General features: G+C 35.8%; 1 protein-coding gene across 2 annotated transcripts in view; it reads left to right on the top strand.

The window, feature by feature from the left end:
- The window catches only part of kiaa1549lb (KIAA1549-like b), a 98,657-nt gene that overhangs the window by 45,195 nt on the left and 32,520 nt on the right, over positions 1 to 20,942 (top strand). For both annotated transcript variants that reach the window (XM_055174221.2, XM_055174222.2), the window contains exons 10-16: positions 1,281 to 1,452; positions 7,329 to 7,492; positions 7,701 to 7,736; positions 10,772 to 10,962; positions 11,778 to 11,908; positions 15,919 to 16,043; positions 17,360 to 17,592. In XM_055174221.2, coding sequence (XP_055030196.2) covers positions 1,281 to 1,452; positions 7,329 to 7,492; positions 7,701 to 7,736; positions 10,772 to 10,962; positions 11,778 to 11,908; positions 15,919 to 16,043; positions 17,360 to 17,592 — 1,052 coding nt within the window. The remainder of the gene's footprint in view (positions 1 to 1,280; positions 1,453 to 7,328; positions 7,493 to 7,700; positions 7,737 to 10,771; positions 10,963 to 11,777; positions 11,909 to 15,918; positions 16,044 to 17,359; positions 17,593 to 20,942) is intronic.

Raw genomic sequence — 20,942 nt, 5'->3', positions numbered from 1 at the left:
TTATATATATGACAGGCAGTCACTGCATCCGAAATCACCTACTTCCATATTATATAATAGTAAAAAATGTGTAGTATCTAAAACCACAGCATGCAAAAAGTATGCAATGAATACTCATATGGTATGCGTTAGGTAAACACATCTATCCAATGAGATCACAGAAGATGAGGAGCTGCCAAATGCATAAAGCTAATGAATTAAATGAATCAAGTAAAACTGTGACCATGCATCTATTTTCAAGTTTATGAGATACAGGTCCCAAGAAATGTATTCATCATGAATAAATAGTACTCGTTTAACAACATCTGAGTAAATTATTTTCCCGGTTGTTATTTATTACATCATAGGTCAATGAATATACACATCATATTTCAATAAAAACATGATGTATGTTGGATGCATTTATATTGTATCCACACATATACCTTACACAGATACTTCATCTAATTCAACAGTGCACAATATCAGAAGTAGGGCTCATGTGCACTTTGGCTAAATTCTGCAGTTGAGTATATGTGGAATTTGTTCAGACTACAGTTACATTTGCTAACATTTGCTGATTTAGTAGTGAGGTGATTGTGTACAGTCCCATTACAGTTAGCCAGATTGCAATAATTCCTCATAACCTATCACCCAGAACTGGCCTGCAAGAATAGAAATTGTGCCATGCATATTCTGTCCAGCATCATTTATGTTAAATTCACTGGGCACTAAAGCAACACACACAGCACAGTCAAAAACTGCTATTCATCCTTGGTCAAATCCCTTCTGTGTTGCTTTAGGGGAAAAGTTCTTCTAGTTGGTTTGTTTTGATTAAAAGGTCTCAACGTGGTTTATAGACCCTTTTACTGTTTGTACACAATGATGACGTGGCAGCGTATGTGCGCGCATTTAGACAACGGAAGTATTGTAAGAATCAACAGTGAAGCAACACAAAAAGTAAGTTATTTTAAAAAATAACTTTTTCAACATTTTCAACACAGCTACCAGATCCGTGTACTATAGTGGAGTGGATAGAAGACGTTAGCAGATGGCCAAAAATAAAGTTGGCAGATACATATATACGTATATTAGTATATTATATTTGTGCAACCAAACGCAACAACCAGACAATTTGATGCTGGGAGACCGTTTTTATAAACTTTCTGAGTTGCTACCACGTTAGAACCAATGGGGAACAACACTACTTCCGTTGCCCAAATGCGCGCGCAGGCTATTTGATCACGTGAGCTGTAAAAGGGTATATAGAGGACAATTTTGCTGTGTTTTCCTGAATTCAGATGGTGAGTATCAGGCGTGTGCATGGGCCAAAAAACCCAGCTGAGATGACCTACTACGTCCAGCAAAATGGGACCCCACTGCCCGGCACAGCCACGGCCAAACTCCTGAATACAGTGGATTCACAGACCATGGCGCTCACGCTGGGATATTTTGTCCAACTGCAAGCTGAAGGTTAAATGATTTTCTCCCTGAGCTTTACATTTTCCTAACATCAGCAAATTTATAGTTGCTATGTGCAGGATAATGCAAATCAATAAAGATTGAGTTATTTACAAAAATATAACCACATGACTGTGATTTAGCTGAAGTTTTAGTAGTGCTTTAGGGCTTAAACAATGAATCAAATAATCGATAATGAAAAAGTGTTCAATAAATGTCACTTTCGATTAGTTTGTTCGCAATCAATTTATTTAAGCTACATTTAAACAGAAGTGTTTTGTTTTGTTTTTCAATTTTTTTTGTTTAAATGTAGCTTAAATAAATTGAGTGGGACCACTAACCTTAAAAAATAGAGTAAATTGAATGAATCGTTTTTTCAGTGCTGTGACTTCACTTGCCCACCCTATAGCAACAGTGTGAGCTGTACAGTTATAAAGTCAGGTGCATCTGCCCCAAACAGCGCAAACATCTTAAGCCTTGTTTTAACAGGGACGATGCTGGAAACAAAAGCGCAATGTTTTTTAATAAAAGTTTAATTTCTTTATTTAATATGAGACTGTTAATGTCTTTGTTTGGAGCAGATGCTCCTGACTTTGTGCAGGTGACGCTGTTGCAATAAGGTGGTGGACAAGTAACGTCACAGACCAAACTAATTGATTAATCTTTCTTAAGCACGTTCATTATTGATTATTATCAATTAGTTGTTGCAGCCTTATAACTATATTATAAAGTCATTCAGCTGCCTCCATAAGCATATATTTAATGCTGCCTCCTAAAAACTGTTTGATAAAATAAATTCAATAAGTTAAAGGGGACATATCATGAAAATATGACTTTGTTATGTTTAAGTGCTATAATTGGGTCCCCAGTGCTTCTATTAACCTAGACAATGTGAAAAAAATCAACACAGTTACTTAGTTTTGGTAAACCATTCTCTGCAAGCATGTGAAAAATAGGTCACTGAAATTTGGCTCCCCTTGTGATGTCAGAATGAGAAAATATCACCCCTTAATCCCCACTATCCAACCACGGCACTGCCATTTATCGCAGAGATCAGCTCATTTGCATTTAAAGGACAGACCCCAAAACGGCATATTTTTGCTCACACCTACAAAGTGGCAATTTTAACATGCTATAATAAATTATCTGTGGGGTATTTTGAGCTAGAACTTCACATACGTACTCTTGGGGCACCACAGACTTATTTGACATCTTAAAAAAGTCTTGTGACATGGCCCCTTTAAATTAAGCTAGAAAAGTACTGATTGTAAATGAATTATTAAATCAATTATTTTAAAACTAAAAAGTTTAAAAATTCCATTAATATTCACCTATAGAATGACTGATTACAGATTTAGCAAAATGCAAATATCTTATTTAGTAGCAGGCAAAAGAAAACGCAAAGCTACAGTGGGCAACTTTGCTATTATTAGAGGGAGAGAGAGAGAGAGAGAGAGAGAGAGAAAAGGAAAGATTGATTTTTCATAGCAGTATTACAAACAGGCAGGGTAAAACAATCAGAACATAATCTCACATTGCTTGCCACAGGCATACACAGACAAATGCACACTGAGCAGCACACACACGCACACACACACACACACACCATCCGTCATATTCTGCTAAAACTGAACATTTGCTATACTGTATGTATGCTTTGACAAAATAAAAAATGTTTCACAAAACTTTAAAGTACACATATTATGCCCATTTTTACAAAATGTAATATAAGTCTTAGGTGTACCTAGTATGTCTCTGTGAAGTTTCAGCTCAAAATACACCACATATTATTTACAGGTTTTTTTCAGTTGCTGTTCAATACTGAGACCACATTTTCAAAACAGTCAGTGAAACAGAAGTCAGTGCAGACCAAACTGTGAAAATTTTTCAGCATTCAGTGACCACACTTTTCAAAATGCAGGAACCATTTTCTCATTCATACTCCACAACATTCAAAATACTATGTATTTTCAGCACATTTTTCTAATGCTTACACACTGCATTCAAAATAGTTAAAAACACATTCAAAACAGATGATGGCAAATTCCAAGCATTTATGCAATAATTATTTTAAAGTATTGTCAATTTTATAGCCGAAAATAAAAATAAACAATCATTACAAGCTAATTGCAATATTAGCTGAAATTCCCCCCAGGTGTTCTTCCTTAGTCTTATTATTACCATGAGTAAAATGGCATAGTTTGGAACTGAATTTGTTGGAAAATATGAATCAAAGAAGAGTGGTTCAGAGAAGGTCTTTCCAAGATGCATGCCAGAGATGACATATTTTGGCTGTAATTTTCAAGTACTATATTTATATTACAGTAAAAGATAGAAATTTTGATTACAGTTTTTTACAGACGCTAGGAAACATTTCTCAATACTAAGGTCACTTTTGCAAAACTTTTCACACAGTTCTCCTAACCAACTTTCAAAGCGGTTCATTTCACATTTAAAATGCACTACAACTACGAAAACACTTTATTCAGGTCTCAAATCAACTCATTCTTCCAGAACACTAGCAACGGTTGACATCCGACAAACACACTTTGTCACCCACAAAACAATGACCTAAAAAACACTAACAACATATAGCATTATACAATGTTTTCTTGTGTAAAACAAGGACACATCTCTGTTTATAATTCACTGCAATATATGTTACTGATGAATCAGACATGATGCAGAAAACCTCAATATTTTATGTAGTTTATTTTTTTAGTAATTCCAAAATACAAGAATTTGTATACACACCATCCACTGATACAGATCTGCTCAGTCTTCTCCATTTGGCCAATTGTTTTTATAGCCTTTAATTTTAAGATGTAAAATATATTTTATTAAAATATTACTGTACAAATTGTTGTCTTTTTCAGTTTTGTATTATGTTATTGTTTTGAACATAAGTTTAACAGTTCTGAAAACAGTATGTAAGCATGTGCAAATTGGCCTGTATGTATAAAGAGTTTTGGCAGTTGTTGGGCCCTATTTTAACGATCTAAGCGCATTGTCTAAAGCGCACAGCGCAACGTGTAAATGGGCGTGTCCGAATCCACTTTTGCTAATTTAACGACGGGAAAAATGGTTTGTGCGCCGAGCGCATGGTCGAAAAGGGTTGGTCCTATTGTAATGGGAGTATTTTGGGCGTAACGTGCAGTAAACCAATGAGAGTCTCAGCTCTCATCCCCTTTAAAAGCAAGTTGTGCTGGCGCTATGTCTAATCCCTATTTAGATGACAGACTTAGTAAACTGAAAAACTAAGTGGAGGAAAAAGATCCCCAGTTTAAGATTAATGTAAAATAGTTGTGTTGTTTTTCACTTGTATTGAAATGTTTATTTTTTTATTAAAACCTTTAAAACCCGTTTTCTTTTAGTCATGGAAGTAAAAAAACAGGCTTTTAATTTCTTTAAATGTATGGCTATCCAATATCATCAAAAAATAATTTACAAGTATTTAAGATAAGGTTTTTACTCTAAAAATACTTTATTTGTAACAAACAGGAGATAAAGAATTTACAAACGGCTCTATGCGCGTTTCAGCACTTTGGACAGCGGTTTTTTAGCAAAGAGTTTTTTTAAGCATTACTTAAAAATGTTTCTCATCTCACCATATCCACAGTTACAGAGTCATCATATAATAAATCCGTGAGGTAGCATTTAAAAAAATATTTAAAAACAGATACATTTGTTTAAAGCAAAGCATTTATTTACTTACCAGGCTGCAGGTGAAGCAGCTCTTTGCGCCTTCTAACGTCTCATAATTACTCCTCATTTATGTCCAAGAGATTCAATAATAATCTTTTACATTCAATCCTTTAATTTTTTATATTTAAAAGCATTTTTTTGCTGCTGCGCATTCATGTACTTTGTGATAAGCAAACTTGCATTGTCATCCGTTTATAGGCGCATATTACTAATGCGCTCTTTAAATAACATAAAACACATTGCGCCATTGACTTTAGACTTTAGACCAGGTTTTTGTTGGTCAATGGCGTAGTCTATTTTAGTTGCCTCAAAATAGCAACACGCCAACAATGCGCCTGAACACACCTCGTTTTTAGACCAGAACGCCCATGGGCGCAAAAGGGGGCGCAAATGCATTTGCTATTTAAACAACGCGGCGCTAAACGTGAAAATTAGGGTGGAAACTAGCGAAAGACACTTGCGTCGCGCATTGCGCTGCATTGCGCCGGGTGTAAGATAGAGCCCGTTGTGTCTGAGTGAGAAAAGAGTTCATGAAATTTGAGAGATGTAGTCATTGAATGCATTTTTGTGCCAAAACAATGATAATTGATCCTCAGTTTAGCCCACATAGACTTCTGATGTGCTAACTGTGTGAAGAGTGTTGCAAAAGTGACCTAAGTATTGAGAAATGTGTCCTAGCGTCTATAAAAAAACTGTCATTTCTGATTCATTCTTGTTACAAATCCTTTCAATAAGGTAAAAATGTGTTACAGTATTCAATATAAAGAACTGATTTATGTGGAAAATCATTCAAACTTTACAAAACAAAAGTTGGTAGCACTTTATTTTACAGTACGTGTACTCACCTTGTACATATATGGAAAAAAAAGTTGTACTTACCGACAAATGTGTGGTACTTACTTTTAGGTATCTACTTGGTAATTAACTGGTATTATTACTTTACTTATCAGTGGTACATACTTGGTAGTTATTATGTAACTCTAGATAAGTAGTGGGTAATAACATATACATACTTATAGTGTAGGCATACTGTAACTAACGAGAAACTTTACTGTACTTACAAATAAATATACAATTTAAGTATTTAGTATTTACAGGCAAGTTAGGGTACATGACAGGTATTTATAGTGTACACATATATGATTACTAATATCAAACACTTCTGTACTTACAAATTGTATATACACAATAAGTGTGTACTAGTGAATGTACCCAGTAGTTAATGCCAGTCAATAGTTGGGTTTGCCTCACAGTGACATGTATATGATGCTATATCTTTGGTTGTAGGTCTTATGTAATAACTGTGTAAAAAGCAACACTTTATTTTACAGTCCTGTTTCCATGCAGTTACCATGAACGTACTAGTGAATTTACCCAGTAGTTAATCCATACGGTTATTTAATGCTTGGCTTAAAGGACAACGGTACTGAGTCTGAGTACCAAAATGGCACATCAGTAATGTTTGTTCTTAGTTATCATATACGTATGGTATAAGTATAACTTACCCTTGCCTGCAGGTACCACACACTTATAGTGTATATACAATTTGTAAGTACAGTAGTGTTTCTTGTTAGTTACAGTATACATACACCATATGTGCCGATCATTAACTTACCCTGGCCTACAAGTACCACACACTTATCATGTATATACAATTTGTAAGTACAGTAGTGTTTGATATTAATTATCATATATGTACACTATAAATACCTGTCATTTACCCTAACTTGCCTGTAAATACTAAATACTTAAATTGTACATTTATTTGTAAGTACAGTAAAGTTTTTTCATTAGTTACAGTATACCTCCACTATAAGTATGTATCTGTTATTACCCACTACTTACCTAGAGCTACATAATAACTACCCAGTATGTACTACTGGTAAGTACAGTAATGATACCAATTAATTACCATGTAGATACCTGAAAGTAAGTACCACACATTTGTCGGTAAGTACAACCTATTTACCATATATGTACAAGGTAAGTACACGTACTGTGAAATAGGGTGCAACCGAAAAGGGTATTATTTAGGTTATGCTTCCTGTTGTTCGTGTTGTTTAGGTCAGTTTTAATTATTAAATAGAGGAAACAAAACAATATTTCATTAAATCTGAGCTTGTTAAACCTTGATTTAATATGACAGCTGTTTCATATGACCAACATTATTTCTCACCGTGCAGCTGTGGTAAAGAGTCCACCCAATAATCTGTGGATCCTCGCTGCAGTCCTGGCACCCATCGGTGTTGTGACCCTCATCATCATTATCATCACAACGGTGCTTTGTCATAAAAACAAGAGCGATTTCAAAAGCGATCCCATCGGCAGCTTCAACCCTAGAATGAAGGTACAGTGGCAACATTTCCTATAGTGGACTTTATCAATCTCATTATAACTCATTACAGTATATTTTATAAACTCAGCATATTATACAGTGGCTGCATTAATGCTTGTCCCTAAACTCTCACATGCTGTGCTTGCTTTGCCTCTGGGAATGCATCCCGAGAGATCATATGAGAGATGATTGATGACTTCATGCTGTTTTCTCTCATTAGACTGCTTACTGGAGAGACGTGGGTTATTACCCTCAGGTAGTTATTCAAATCATTTCACCTGCTCATCTGCTCTGGGCTCCTGATGTGCACATGCACTGTTTAGGATGTTGTCTAGTGTAGCACCATGCCACGGCACAAATATTCATGATTTTCTATACATTAACAGGAATATGTTAACATTCTAAGCAAGTAAGGTCAATGTGTTTATCTGTACACGTATGGCTTCTGAAACTTAGAGTATAGTGCACAACTGAATTGCTTTTATGAAGTATTTGTGTCCTCTTTAAGGTTTCACAATCCCTGGTCATTTTCCTAAAAACTGTGTCTGTTAGGAATAAGGTCAGAAATTCTCTAATGACTTTGTTGAAAGTAGGCTAACAGGACCATTGAAGGGACAGAAAGCTATTTGTAAAGTAAAAACGCATGTTTGAGTGCATCATGAAGCCTTCTCTTTAAATAAATGCAGATATGTTGAATGTTGTCTTACTGGATAATAATAGAGATGTTTTATGACCCACACTCTAAAAAATGATGTGTTGGATTTACTTAAAATATATATGCACCATTTTTGCATCACACTTTTTAAGTATTCCCAACTTTGATAGTTTTACTTAAAATTAACAAGAAAACCTGTGTTTTATTTACTTAAATTTTTAAGTAAAGAATGACGATGAACTCAAATATTTAAGTTCATATAACACATATTTTCTTGTTTATTTTAAGTAAAATTATTCCAGGTTGGGATTACTTAGGGGGTGTGATGCAAAAATGGTGCATATATATTTCAAGTAAATCCAACACATATTTTAGAGTGAAGTTGGAGCAATTTAGTATACCCAATTCAGCTAATCTGCATGTTTTGGACTGTGGGAGTGTACACAGAAAGGTCTCCTGAACAAAGTCTTTGTCTGACTTAGCTCTTGCTTGAATCAGAGACCTTTTTGCTGTGAGGAAACAATGATGCGCGCTAACCCACTGTGTTGCCCTCTACACTGAGCACACACTTCTCAATCATGGTAACAATGAACAAACATCATTTTTTCAAAATAACTCTAAATACAACATATAACTAACATTAACAACATATCAACATAAATAAACCCAGCAAACATTAAAACAGTCATCTTTTTTAGTAAATATTAACCAAAGAAGTGAACGTGTCGCAATGCATGCTGGGAACTATTCAGACCATTGTTTTTTTAATTGCTTGTTCAGATTACTCAATTTGGCAAGTTTGTTAAACAAATTGGACAAAAACTTAAAACTCCAGTCAACAAATGATATTTGTTAGCAGGATGATTATGCTTATTTCATTTAGTGAACACAAATTAATGAACTGATGCCCTTCAACAAGAAAAACTTTGTTTTTTGTTAAAAGAACATTTTGAAGTTGGATTTTTTACAGGGCATGTGCTTCACAAAATGGCTACGACAGATGTCATAATTTTTGGATGGAAATGCATCATGGGAAATCACGTGGCTCTATAGTTACTTAAAATATTATGCTAGATTTACTTAATTTTGATGCAATAGTTAGCATTACTTATGTTTTTTTATTTTATTTTTGGATACATTTAAGTTCACCTGGTAACTTAAATTTTTGTGTTACACATACTAAATATGTTAAGTAGAGGTTGAAAAGTTATAAATACTAAGTTTTTTGTGTTTAATCCAATTACTTTCATAAGTTATGGTTGTTCAGCCAACGAATCGTTTTTTTAGAGTGCAGCCTGACATAGTTTATCATTCATTACAGCGCCACTGCGGGCAAGAATGCATTTGGCCATTACAAATTGCCTCCATGTTTTCAGTTATACAGCAACTGAGGATTTGCCATTTTTTACCAAATTATTTTTAGTGAATTGTAATTAGATGAAACTGGAGGCATTTGTTTCATTGGCATCTACATTATTATTATTATTATTATTATTATTATTATTTATGTGTTACATTTCTATAAAATATATAGATCAGCTGAAATTTAAATCAGTTAAGCTGTAATAACGTTTTATCAAAAATTGTCAATATTACAAATTCAAAATTTTATAACTTAAAGGGACACTCCACTTTTTTTTGAAAATGTGCTCATTTTCCAGCTCCCCTAGAGTTAAACATTTGATTTTACCGTTTTGGAATCCATTCAGTTGATCTCTGGGTCTGGCAGTACCACTATTAGCATAGCTTAGCATAATCCATTGAATCTGATTAGACCATTAGCATCACGCCTAAAAATAACCAAAGAGCTATGATATTTTTCCTATTTAAAACTTGACTCTTCTGTAGTTACATCATGTACTAAGACAGACAGAAAATTAAAGTTGTGATTTTCTAGGCAGATATGGCTAGGAACTATACTCTCATTCTGGCGTAATAATCAAGGACTTTGCTGCTGTAACATGGCTGCAGCAGGCGTAGTGAAATTATGCACTGCCCGAAAATAGTCCCCTTGGTCACTTTCAATAGCAGAGGACTATTTTCAGGCTCTGTGTAATATCATAAATTTTCCGTCGGTCTTAGTACACAATGTAACTACAGAAGAGTCAAGTTTTAAATAGGAAAAATATCGAAACTCTTTGGTTATTTTTAGCTCAATGCTAATGGTCTAATCAGATTCAATGAATTATGCTAAGCTATGCTAAAAATGGTACCGCCAGACCCGGAGATCAGCTGAATGGATTCCAAAACGGTAAAAATCTAATGTTTAACTCTAGGGGAGCTGAATGAGCATATTTATAAAAAATGGAGTGTCCCTCTAAAGCTGCAGTCCGTAACTCTTGCCTCTCTATCACCATCTCTGATTGAGATATAAAATTGCAGTTATTTGCGTAGTAATGTTCTGTGCGTACTGTGTGCTTCGCCCCGCGCGGATGAATCTGATATCTGTAATCACCACATCAGAGAGGATCTGTCATTATACAGCCACATAACATTGGTCAAAAAGGATGCCTGTAAAATAAAGCATGTAAACTGCAAACACTGTCTCATGTATATCCTAAATTAACTGTATTTTATCATCTAAGAATAATCTTTTTGTTTTTAATCATATAAGGTTATATTTGTTTATTGTGTAGCCTGTTCAGGGGTTTGACTATGCCAAGCAACACCTGGGTCAGCAGGGTGGAGATGAGAAGACCCTCACAGTTACCCAGGAGACCAAGGTTCTGCCCCATCCCATTCGAGATGCCTCACTGTCCTTAGATAAAGTCATACGTCAGGATGGGTCTGCATCCAAGAAGATCTTAACCAGCGAGATGAGGAAAAGGTACTTTTTTCACACTTGTATGTTTGTTGTAACTCTAACAGGTTGCATTTTGATGGAATCAATGTCTAAGAATCTTAGCAGTCTCTTTGCTATGATTTTCAATTGGTTATATTAGCATAATATAGCCTTAAGTTGGTAACATGAAGGAGTATAGATTGATACAAGATGGATCTTGCTAAAATTGTTGGAGCTGAAACCATTTACTGTATCTCTATGGTACTGAGATACTGTACTTGAGAATTGTATATGACATTTTTTTCATCATCTTCTTACAAAAGCTCAACTTTGTAATCAGTAACTCATGAAGCACATGCCACTGAGGATATGATCTGAACCAGCTTGGGGAATCAGACTTCTTTTGGGATATCGGACTGAGACAGAAAGATATAAAGAGACTTCTGTACTGAGATTCTGAAATGTGGCCTGACACTTTTTAAAAAAACCTACAACACCTTAAAGTTTTACTTAGATCACAAAATAAGCATAGATGCTCACAGGAGTATCAAAGGACACAAACACAACACAGCTATTTGCACCCCAGTAGCTTGATGGCGCAGGGTCCCCAACAATACAACACCCAACATTTGCCTGCCACAAAAGGTGCCCTTCTTTTGGGGCGGCATGCATGAAGCGTGAGCGTTGAGCTCTGTTGTCATTTTACAGATACAGATTAGCTACAGAATAGTAATTAACTTCAATCATAGCATAGCACAGAATTTCTTTGTGTGATAAAAGAACAGACAAAGAAAATGACATAATCATCTTTTCACACGCACCGACTCACCGCTGCTCCTTGTTGCTATGGTTACTTTCAGTAGGTTGCCGAGTGAGGAAGGCTCTGTCATCAGCAGCGAATCGGTAAAGGAAGTTTCAGGCAAGGGCTCGATTGTGCAAAAAGCCACAGCGCAGCAGAAACTCACAAAGGAGGAGACGAGAAAGAGTAATGGTGAGAGAAGTACTTTCACACTTCTGCTGTCAGGCCACAAACAGACAGCTGTGCTGGGAAATCTTGCACCTAATGACCTAATGTTTTAAGAAAAGAAAATACCATTGTGCAGTCTAAATATTTGAAAGAGGAAAAAAAATCAAGCTAACTGTTAGGTGTAAATTTAGGTGCAATGTGCAGTACAATTTTAGGTGATATACAGTAATTGGCATACTTTTTGTAAAGACACATCTTAATATTCAAAACATTTATAAATTTAAATGACATTTAGACAGAGGCGGACACTTCTTAAGTATTTTTACTTTCTACATTAAAGTAAATTAATAACTTTTACCCCCCTACATTTCATAATTTCAAGTTTTTGGTTTATAATTAATATTTACTGTAAGTACATTAAACATCTAGTCATTTTTTTTACTTTTGTACTTTTACTCAAGAAAAGTAAAAGTACACGATTTTAATGTAATTAGGTATTAAATCAATTTTGATATACAATATAAAAGGAATACACAGTATGATTATATGCTTTAAAATGTAGTGAAAATTTTTTAGTAAAGTATTTTTTCCCAAGACAAACACTCTGATAAGGCACAGATGCTTGGAAAATGAAACTCAAGTAGTGTCCACCTCTGCATTTAGATATGAAATGTACAGATGTGTTTAAACAATAGTCAATATCACTAGAAGTTAAGAGTTGTGCAGAATATTGTCAAGCATCTATGATTTTGTGTTTGGGTTCAGTTTGTGTGTTGAGGTGCAGTGTGTTGTTGTGTTGGAGTGCAGTGTGAGTTTGTGTTGGAAGTACTTTTTTGACAGAGAATCAGTTTGTAGTTTAGCGAGCTCATCTTCACAGCCAAGGTATTCCACATCTTCAAGCCTGGATGTGAAGGGATCCATAACCCACGACTCCTTGGATAACGCGTCAACATCCGCAAAGCGGGACTTTAATTCCTCCTGTAGCGCAGTCATGTGACGGCAAAACTCGGCACGCAAATATGCACTTACGGTACCCCCAGAACGTTGAAGCAGCAGTGGAAAGTGTTGTAAATGCCCCTGTGACATTTTTCCAGCCCTGTACTCCAGCTTGCGTATAAAAGCATCAATTGCTTGTTTGCACTCCAAGATGTTTGACTCAGAGCCCTGCAGTCTCTTGTTGGTCTCATTATAAAGAGTGAATATGTCCGCAAGGTATGCGGTTTTGATCCAGAACGCATCCGTCAGCTGCTCCAAAAGTGTGTTTTGATTTTGCAGAAATTCCAGGATTTTATCCTGCAGTTCTAGAAAGCGCACAAGCACTTTGCCACGCGAAAGCCAGCGCACCTCCGTGTGTAGCAGTAGAGTTTGGTGCGCTTCATCCTCACACAGTTGTGCAAATAATCTCTGATTGGTAGGGCGAGATTTAATGAAATTTACGACTTTTACAACTGTTGCCAGTGTGTCACCAAGGTCTCTGGACAGTTTTTTACTGGCGAGTGCCTGGCGATGTATCATACAATGAAAAATAACACAGTCTGGAGCCTTTTCCATCAAACGGCTGTTAAATCCCTTATTTCTACCCATCATCGCGGCAGCTCCATCCGTGCAGCAAGCGACGATATTTGTGTAGGGCAGATTGTACGATGTGAGGTAAGAATCAACAGCCATAAAAATATCCTGACCTGTAGTTGTTGTGGGTAAATTGGCAGACATAAGAATGTCCCGTTTCAACTCATCTCCGTCCACATACTGTACATATACGATAAGCACAGATTCTCCCGCAACTGTGGTCGTTTCATCCAGCTGTATAGCAAATTTGACTTCTCTAAGTTTTTCGTGCAACTGTTTTTTGCAGTTTTCTGCCATTTTATCAATTCGGTCTTTAACAGTGTTGTTAGAAAGTGGGACCGATTTAACTTTTTCAACAGCTTGCGGGCCACATATTCCCTCCACTATTTTTATGCAGGCGGGTTTGATTAACTCCTCTCCAATATTATGCGTTTTTTTTGCCTTGGCAATCAACAGCGAACACTCAAATGAAACTTTAGTTGCCTTCTGTAAATCACTACCTGCTCTTTCGAATACTTTTCTGATGTCTGTCGATCTTTTTGACAGAGCCATCTCTTTTTTTCTCTCCAAGAATTCCTTATCTTTGCCGATTGTCTCTGGATGTTTCGTTTCCTGGTGTCTCTTCATTTTGCTTGGCTTCATGCTGTCGTTTGCCAGCTTTTCACCACAAAAGACACATTCTGGCCGAGACTTGTCTTGGCCTTCAATAAAACCAAAATTTATGTAGGTTTTGTCATAGTGTCTTAACTTTTTCTTTAGCTCTGAGGAAGAATCCCCGCATTTACGTTTCTCTGCCATTTTCCTTTTGATTTTGCCGTTACGATGACAACAAGCACACGATTGGACGATGTGTGTGCGCAAAATTTAAATAATTATTTAATATAAAAGTTATTTTTTTGACTATCTTGGCATTGTAAGATTATGATTTTTGAAAAGCTTTTTAAAAATATATATTTTTATATAAAACTATTGGTGAAACATTTTATGCATCTTTATTCACCTCAAAGCATATCTGCTCCCGCGCCCCCCCTGTGAACTCTGGCGCCCCCCTGTGGGGGGCGCGGACCCCAGGTTGGGAACCACTGTTGTAGTGCAGTGCCATAATGTTTGTTGGGGTGCAGTGTGAGGTTGTGTTGGAGTGCAGTGTGTTGTGTTGTTGTGTTGGGGTGCAGTGTGAGGTTGTGTTGGAGTGCAGTGGGATGTTGTGTTGGGTTGCAGTGTGTTTTCTGACTAACATAAATGCACATTCTAAAAGAAACACACAGGTGCATTTACAGGCAGAATTCAGTTTATAACCTTTTTATCAGAGGTCATATAAATTGGCAGTACACATACACCTGGATCACTCATAAACCCTCACCAGTGTTGGACCTCTCAGCTCAACATGCACACACAGATAAACACCATACACCTCCGTCATAATATCAACATAACCCATATGCTGCCATATGCTCAAGGCCAGTTGGCACGTTACATTTGACCTTCAATCTGTGGTGATAATTTTTCTTCAGTCTAAAGATTTACTTCATAAAGCAGAAATATTTTGAGGTAAACAACCTTTCATGTGTTCTGGTATTTTCAGTGTAGACTAATAACTATGTCAGGTGTAAATTATCACATGGAGTTTAATAAAGAAGATGCACAAAAATCCTCCATGCAAGCTTAGAGAAAGTTATATAACAATGCAGCATTGCTTCAGATTCATAATAAAAGAACTGTACAGGCAATCCCGTAGATAAATCTAGATGAAATCTCTTAATCTAACTGCCACTTTGTATGTTTGTCATACATCACACTGTTGGTGTGAACTAATATTTGACTATATTATTTAAGGAATAATTGACAACGACGTTGAATTATATGAAAATAATGCACACCCAAGTTGGTACTGCCTTTACACCGAGAGTGTGCATTATTTTCAAATAATTCAAAGGACCGGAGTCAATTATTCTGCTTATATCACGGTTACCACAGACATTGCTCTGGTGGTTATTTTAAGCCATTTTTTCTTTTTAAAAGGATAGTTCACCTCAAAATAAAAATACTGTCATCATTTACCCTTATATTGTCTTAAACCTGTTTGAGTTTCTTTATTCTGTTTTAAACACAAAAGAAGATATTTTGATTAATGATGGTAAGCACACAGTTGACTGGACCCATTGACTTCCATTGTATTTGTTTTTCCTACTATGGAAGTCGTTGTTCAACACAATAAAGAAACTCATACAGTTTAAAAACAACTTAAGGGTGAGTAAATGATGACAAAATCACCTATTTTTGTGAATTATCCCTTAAAATAAGAAACGGGAGCTATAGGCCTTAATTCATCCTCTGCACAAGTGAAATAAATGCATGCCAGTGCAGCTGTCACATGATAAGGATGAAAATTTGTCTAAATTGTGCTAATTGAAACAGATTTAGCCTTTTGAGTTTTACTGAATGATGTTTGTTTGTGTATTTGATAGATAATTATGATAGTTCCTCTGGATCACTTCAGCTTATTTCCATAAAACCAATCACAGCTCAGCCCACCTATTCACACCCTGCGTCATCCGACCGAAGTCAGGACTCTGCCACATTCAATGGAGAGGTAAGAAACAACTGTACTAGACCTAACCTAGCGTACCATATATTCACTGACCATTCAAAGCATGTGGCATAAAAATGGCAAGCACTGGCTAGAACAGCTTGAAATTATTTCCCTGCTTCAATGTGCACATGGGTTTATTGGTCCATCTAGAGGCAGTCATTTTTTCAAGGTACCATGTGCTTTTTAGGGAGAACTAAATGAGGGATTCGCTAACATTTTGCAGGTTTGTGACATCATGTCTTTGAAAGATATATTTTGATTGACGTAATCCTAAGTGTAAATGAATTTCTTTCTTCAGCTGAACACATTTACATTGCGCTTGAATTCATGTAAACATATCAAGTTTTAAAATAAAGGCACGCCAGCTCCACATCGGTACATAAGACGATACTTGGTTCTCATAAGTTTAGTGTCTAGTAATCATATGCTTCTTGGTGAAACACCTAGTCACGAGTGATCATCTTACAGCCAAATCCCATTTCTCTGTCTTACCCCTTACCCCTACCCCTTAGTTTTGCATGTTCATGTGAGAGTAAGGCCCAATTGGGATAGGGGAAGGGGTAAGACAGAGAAATGGGATTGGGCCTACATCTTACGAGCGTGATGCCATTTTTGATAGATGCCATTACAAAGCTTATTTGGGCTCATTTTTATTAGGTCAATTATTCCTTTTACTTTCTCGTTCAAAATATGTTTGTACAGTAAGTAGGGTTTTAAGTGTTTTATTAATCAAAATCAATGTCTTTATTCATAAATATGTCCTTGTTGGTGTCAAATGGCCAGTGATCTGACTTCTCTTTCTAAACTTAGAATATCTTCTCTTTACTTAAATTGAACGAATAAGTACAAGGAGGCTTCCATGTCGTTCCGCCATATTGATAAACTATAATAGCAGAGAGGGACACAAAGCACTAGCCTACCAACACGTTTCTACAATGCGTTTTCATTTAGAACATGTGAACTAGCTGAAAAGGACAAGGAGATCAATGAGTACATAACGGCTACCATAGTTGCAACACACATTTGGAAAAGCGAGGCGCTAGAGAGCACTGTTCGTTTGAATGCAAAATACAATTTCACCACTAGATGGGGGAAAATCCTACTTACTGTCCCTTTAACAAAAGCATGCATTCTCATTATGTCTCATCAATGCTCTTACTTAGCCAGATTTGGGCTTCAAAGAGACCTGACACAGTTTTTCTTATAGTATTTCAGTTGTCCTACGGGAAATTAATTAATTTCAGGCATATTTTTGTAAGGTACGCAATCACATTTTTAAGTAGGTGATTGGCCAGTCCATGTTCTTGTGTTTTCAGGTGAATTTGGCTCTGAAACAGAAATCAGACATTGAGCACTACAGGAATAAGCTGAGGCTGAAGGCGAAGAAGAAAGGTTACTATGACTTCCCTTCTTCTGAGGCGAGAAGCAGCAGCAGCAAAGAGTTGAGCCAGCAACACAAATATAATCACGACAGGCCTCCGCACCCTCAAAACAAAGCTCCAGAACTGGAGGACGACAGGGGATCCACATATGTCAAGCATCACAAAAGGTAAGGGACATCACTAGCTGCCACAACAAAACATCAAACCAGGTATCACTTACAGTATTTCAAAGAACAATATCATCACATGCTACAAAAATAAGGTTGAAAGCTGACATTGTGATAATCATGCACCCTTGCAGTAGGGCGGGCAGTTTGTCCTTTGAAACTCAGTTGAAAAAAACTGTTAAGTGTTGGGGTCCATTAAAATGAGAAAAATCCTGGAAAAGTTTTCCTCAAAAACATTAATATATTTTTTTAAAGAAAATTAACTAATTCTTTAAATGGTAATACCATGGTACTTATACAGTCAAATTTGAGGATGCACTTGATTGAATTAATTGTTTAACGTTTTATACATATAACTTTTTCAACAAGATAGTTTGCGGAATCTAAATCTTAGAAACTAAAAATGTACCTCATGATTTTTCATTTAGACTGCGTGCCTGGTTTTCTCAAAACTAGAAACATTTGGGAAACACCAGTATCATCAATATGCAGTCAGCTTGGCTGTTAACAGTCATTAGCCTGGATGATAGAAAATATTGTGTGCTCAGAAATGTCTGCAATTTTTTTTCTCTGGAGTGTAGTGCTAGAAACTAAAGACTGTCACAGATAATTGTGGATCAGATATCTAGTACTGCCTCTATCTCATTAGCTCATCTAAATGTCTTGTCTTTAAATTTTTATTTCACTTTAAATATTTGACAACTACTGGATCTATTCACTGGCGTCTTGTCAAACCTGGAGACATTTGCTTCATGTTGTGAATATCATTTTGAGCAATTACTTTAATCTCTAATATACCTATTTGATTAGACTTGTCTTAATGTCCTTTTAGCAAACACAGTGACTTGATTAGACAAGGCTTTACAAAGGTTGTTTTAGTAGAAGCTCATGGGACAAACATTCTCACAATGTTATCAGAACATTAGCTACACTTTTATTTTCCCTGACAGATTTGACATCACTTCAGCAGGGGTGTCAAAAGTGCTGCTACCCGGCACATAAGTAGTACCAGCCACTTAACATCAAGCAGCAATGTTGTCACTGATTTTATCAGCTTTAATAAGCAATCTATAATCAAGCATGAAGCTAAAGCTGATGTACAGATTATTTCAGTTGAATTCCATAATATTGTATATGATGTGATCAGAAATATTCAGAAATATTAAAAAGTATCTGGTAATCACACAGTAAAGACCATGTTCATTTATGATAAATCAAAGCCTTTGAACACCATCCACCAAACTATTTACATTCTGAAGTCTTTGTTGAAGTCTCTGTTATTTAAATTAATTAAATAATAAAAGATAATGAATTAATTTTTGAGCTCTGCTATTTTGAAGTTAGTTTAAGATTTCATGAACAACTTGTACGAAAGTTACTGCAGTTAACATTAGATATTTTGCTTCAATAACAGACAGTAAATCAGATGTGAGAAAACGACAGGTTTAAAATTCACCCTTACATTATGTCTGCATAGTAATGCATATAGGAATATTTATATATAATATAAATATTATATATATTTAATATATATATTTAATGTGGGGTATGTGAAGTAGGCTAATCTGCGATCATGAGATTAATTCATGCTCCTTGATACATGGTTAGACTTTGTTTTCTTTCATGGAGTATGGTCAGACCTTCAGCCAGCTTAGCAGTCATGTAATGGAAGCGTGATCTTTCCTCCGGCTACCAGTGGGCGGATCCTGTTTTTGCGCTGCTGTTTGTTGTGTCCCAAAATGTCACTCAAGGGTGCCTGTAAGAGTCTCACAAATGCAGTAGTTTTATAAATGCAAATATTCACATTAATTTTGTCTGATTTCTTTCTAATTCCAACTGATGCAGACCTATGTCTTCTGCAAGAGACACTGCTTTATAATGTTGTATCACACTTAAAAAGGTTTGTTTCCATGGTGATGTCTGAAGATGGTGATCCTGACAATGTTGTTATGTTCTTACCATAAACTGGCATTCATTTGGTTTTAATGATCAGAAAATGGAGAAGATAGTTAGTCAGGGTCTGGGTGTATATAAGCACCCTATGTATTTTGTAGCTGGCACTAAATAAAGTCAGAGTGGTAGTCTACTGTATTACCTTTTTTTTTTTTGTAATATTCCACCCCAATCTCAAGGTATAGTCACGAAATATTTGGTTTCTTATGTGTGTTCATGAACACGATTTTCTGCTTTTTTTCATGTGACTCAGCACAGATTTCTATATTTTTTGTGTCCCCTAGCACAACTTTCTTTTTCATGTTATTTTATGTATTGCTTTCTTATTTTTTTACAGTATTCTATTTTTTTATCATTGTGGCTTGAGATTGGGGTTAGAATGACTTTCTGTTACATTTCAGACATCCAAACCCCAACTCTAACCCCAACATCAAGCAAAAATTGTTTCAAAATCGGAAGACCAAAATGTAGAAACCAATACATAAAATTACATTCTAACCCAAACCCCAAAATCTAACCCTAACCTCAAGCGACAGTAATAAAAAAAAGAAAAAACAATGAAAAAAATAAATATAAAATGACACAAAAGAAAGTTGTGCTACGGACACAAAAACTATTTATATTTATTTTTTTACCTATTTATATCTGTTATTTTAGGAGTTTTTTTGTGTCTAAAATCGCTAACTTCTGTTCTGTGATCTACAGTCTGATCATCTTATTGCTTTGACACATGACTTTGAATGATGAAATCAGATGAAGCTGTCTACTTAGTGACTTTGTATTTTTATAAAAGCACTGTTGTTCATTTTCGTTTTATTTCTTTCTCATAGCAAAATTTGTTTCTGAAATGCTATTGCTAATTTTTTATTTTATATTTTATTTTGCAGAGATACATAGGGGTGGTTTGCCGGACAGGGCCCTTAATGTTTTTGGTAATAGCTAAAACATACATTTCCCAATAGATAATACCATATCTGGTTTGTTGGGAATATTTTCAGATGGGTGATGGTTTGGAGCCATACACAGTATTTAAATGAGCCATTAATGAGCACCCATTAGCATAATTTCAGAAGCACCCTTGGTGATTTGTGTCTGGAACCAGGCCTGAGAAAGAGTATTTCTTTTCCTGAATATAAAGTGCTGTGGTTCAGCTGGACCTAGCAATGCTAATGCCATAGGTTTCCAAGGAATGTTTAAATGCACTCATTTAAAAAATGTCAAAATGCATAAATGAATCACTTTATAGCCAACAGTTTTATTTTCCTATACAAATGATGACTGGTTGACAAATATTATGCAGTGGCAGGTTATGATGGTGCATCTTTCTAGTGTTAAAATACCTTCTGCCAAAACTGTAGTGCAACAATGTGCTGGTGGAGTGTCAGAAATAAATCACT

This window comes from Misgurnus anguillicaudatus, chromosome 15 (genome assembly GCF_027580225.2).
Source record: "Misgurnus anguillicaudatus chromosome 15, ASM2758022v2, whole genome shotgun sequence".
NCBI lineage: Eukaryota > Metazoa > Chordata > Actinopteri > Cypriniformes > Cobitidae > Misgurnus > Misgurnus anguillicaudatus.
The sequence above is the reverse complement of the archived record's forward strand: the minus strand, read 5'-3'. Positions and strand labels throughout refer to the sequence as shown.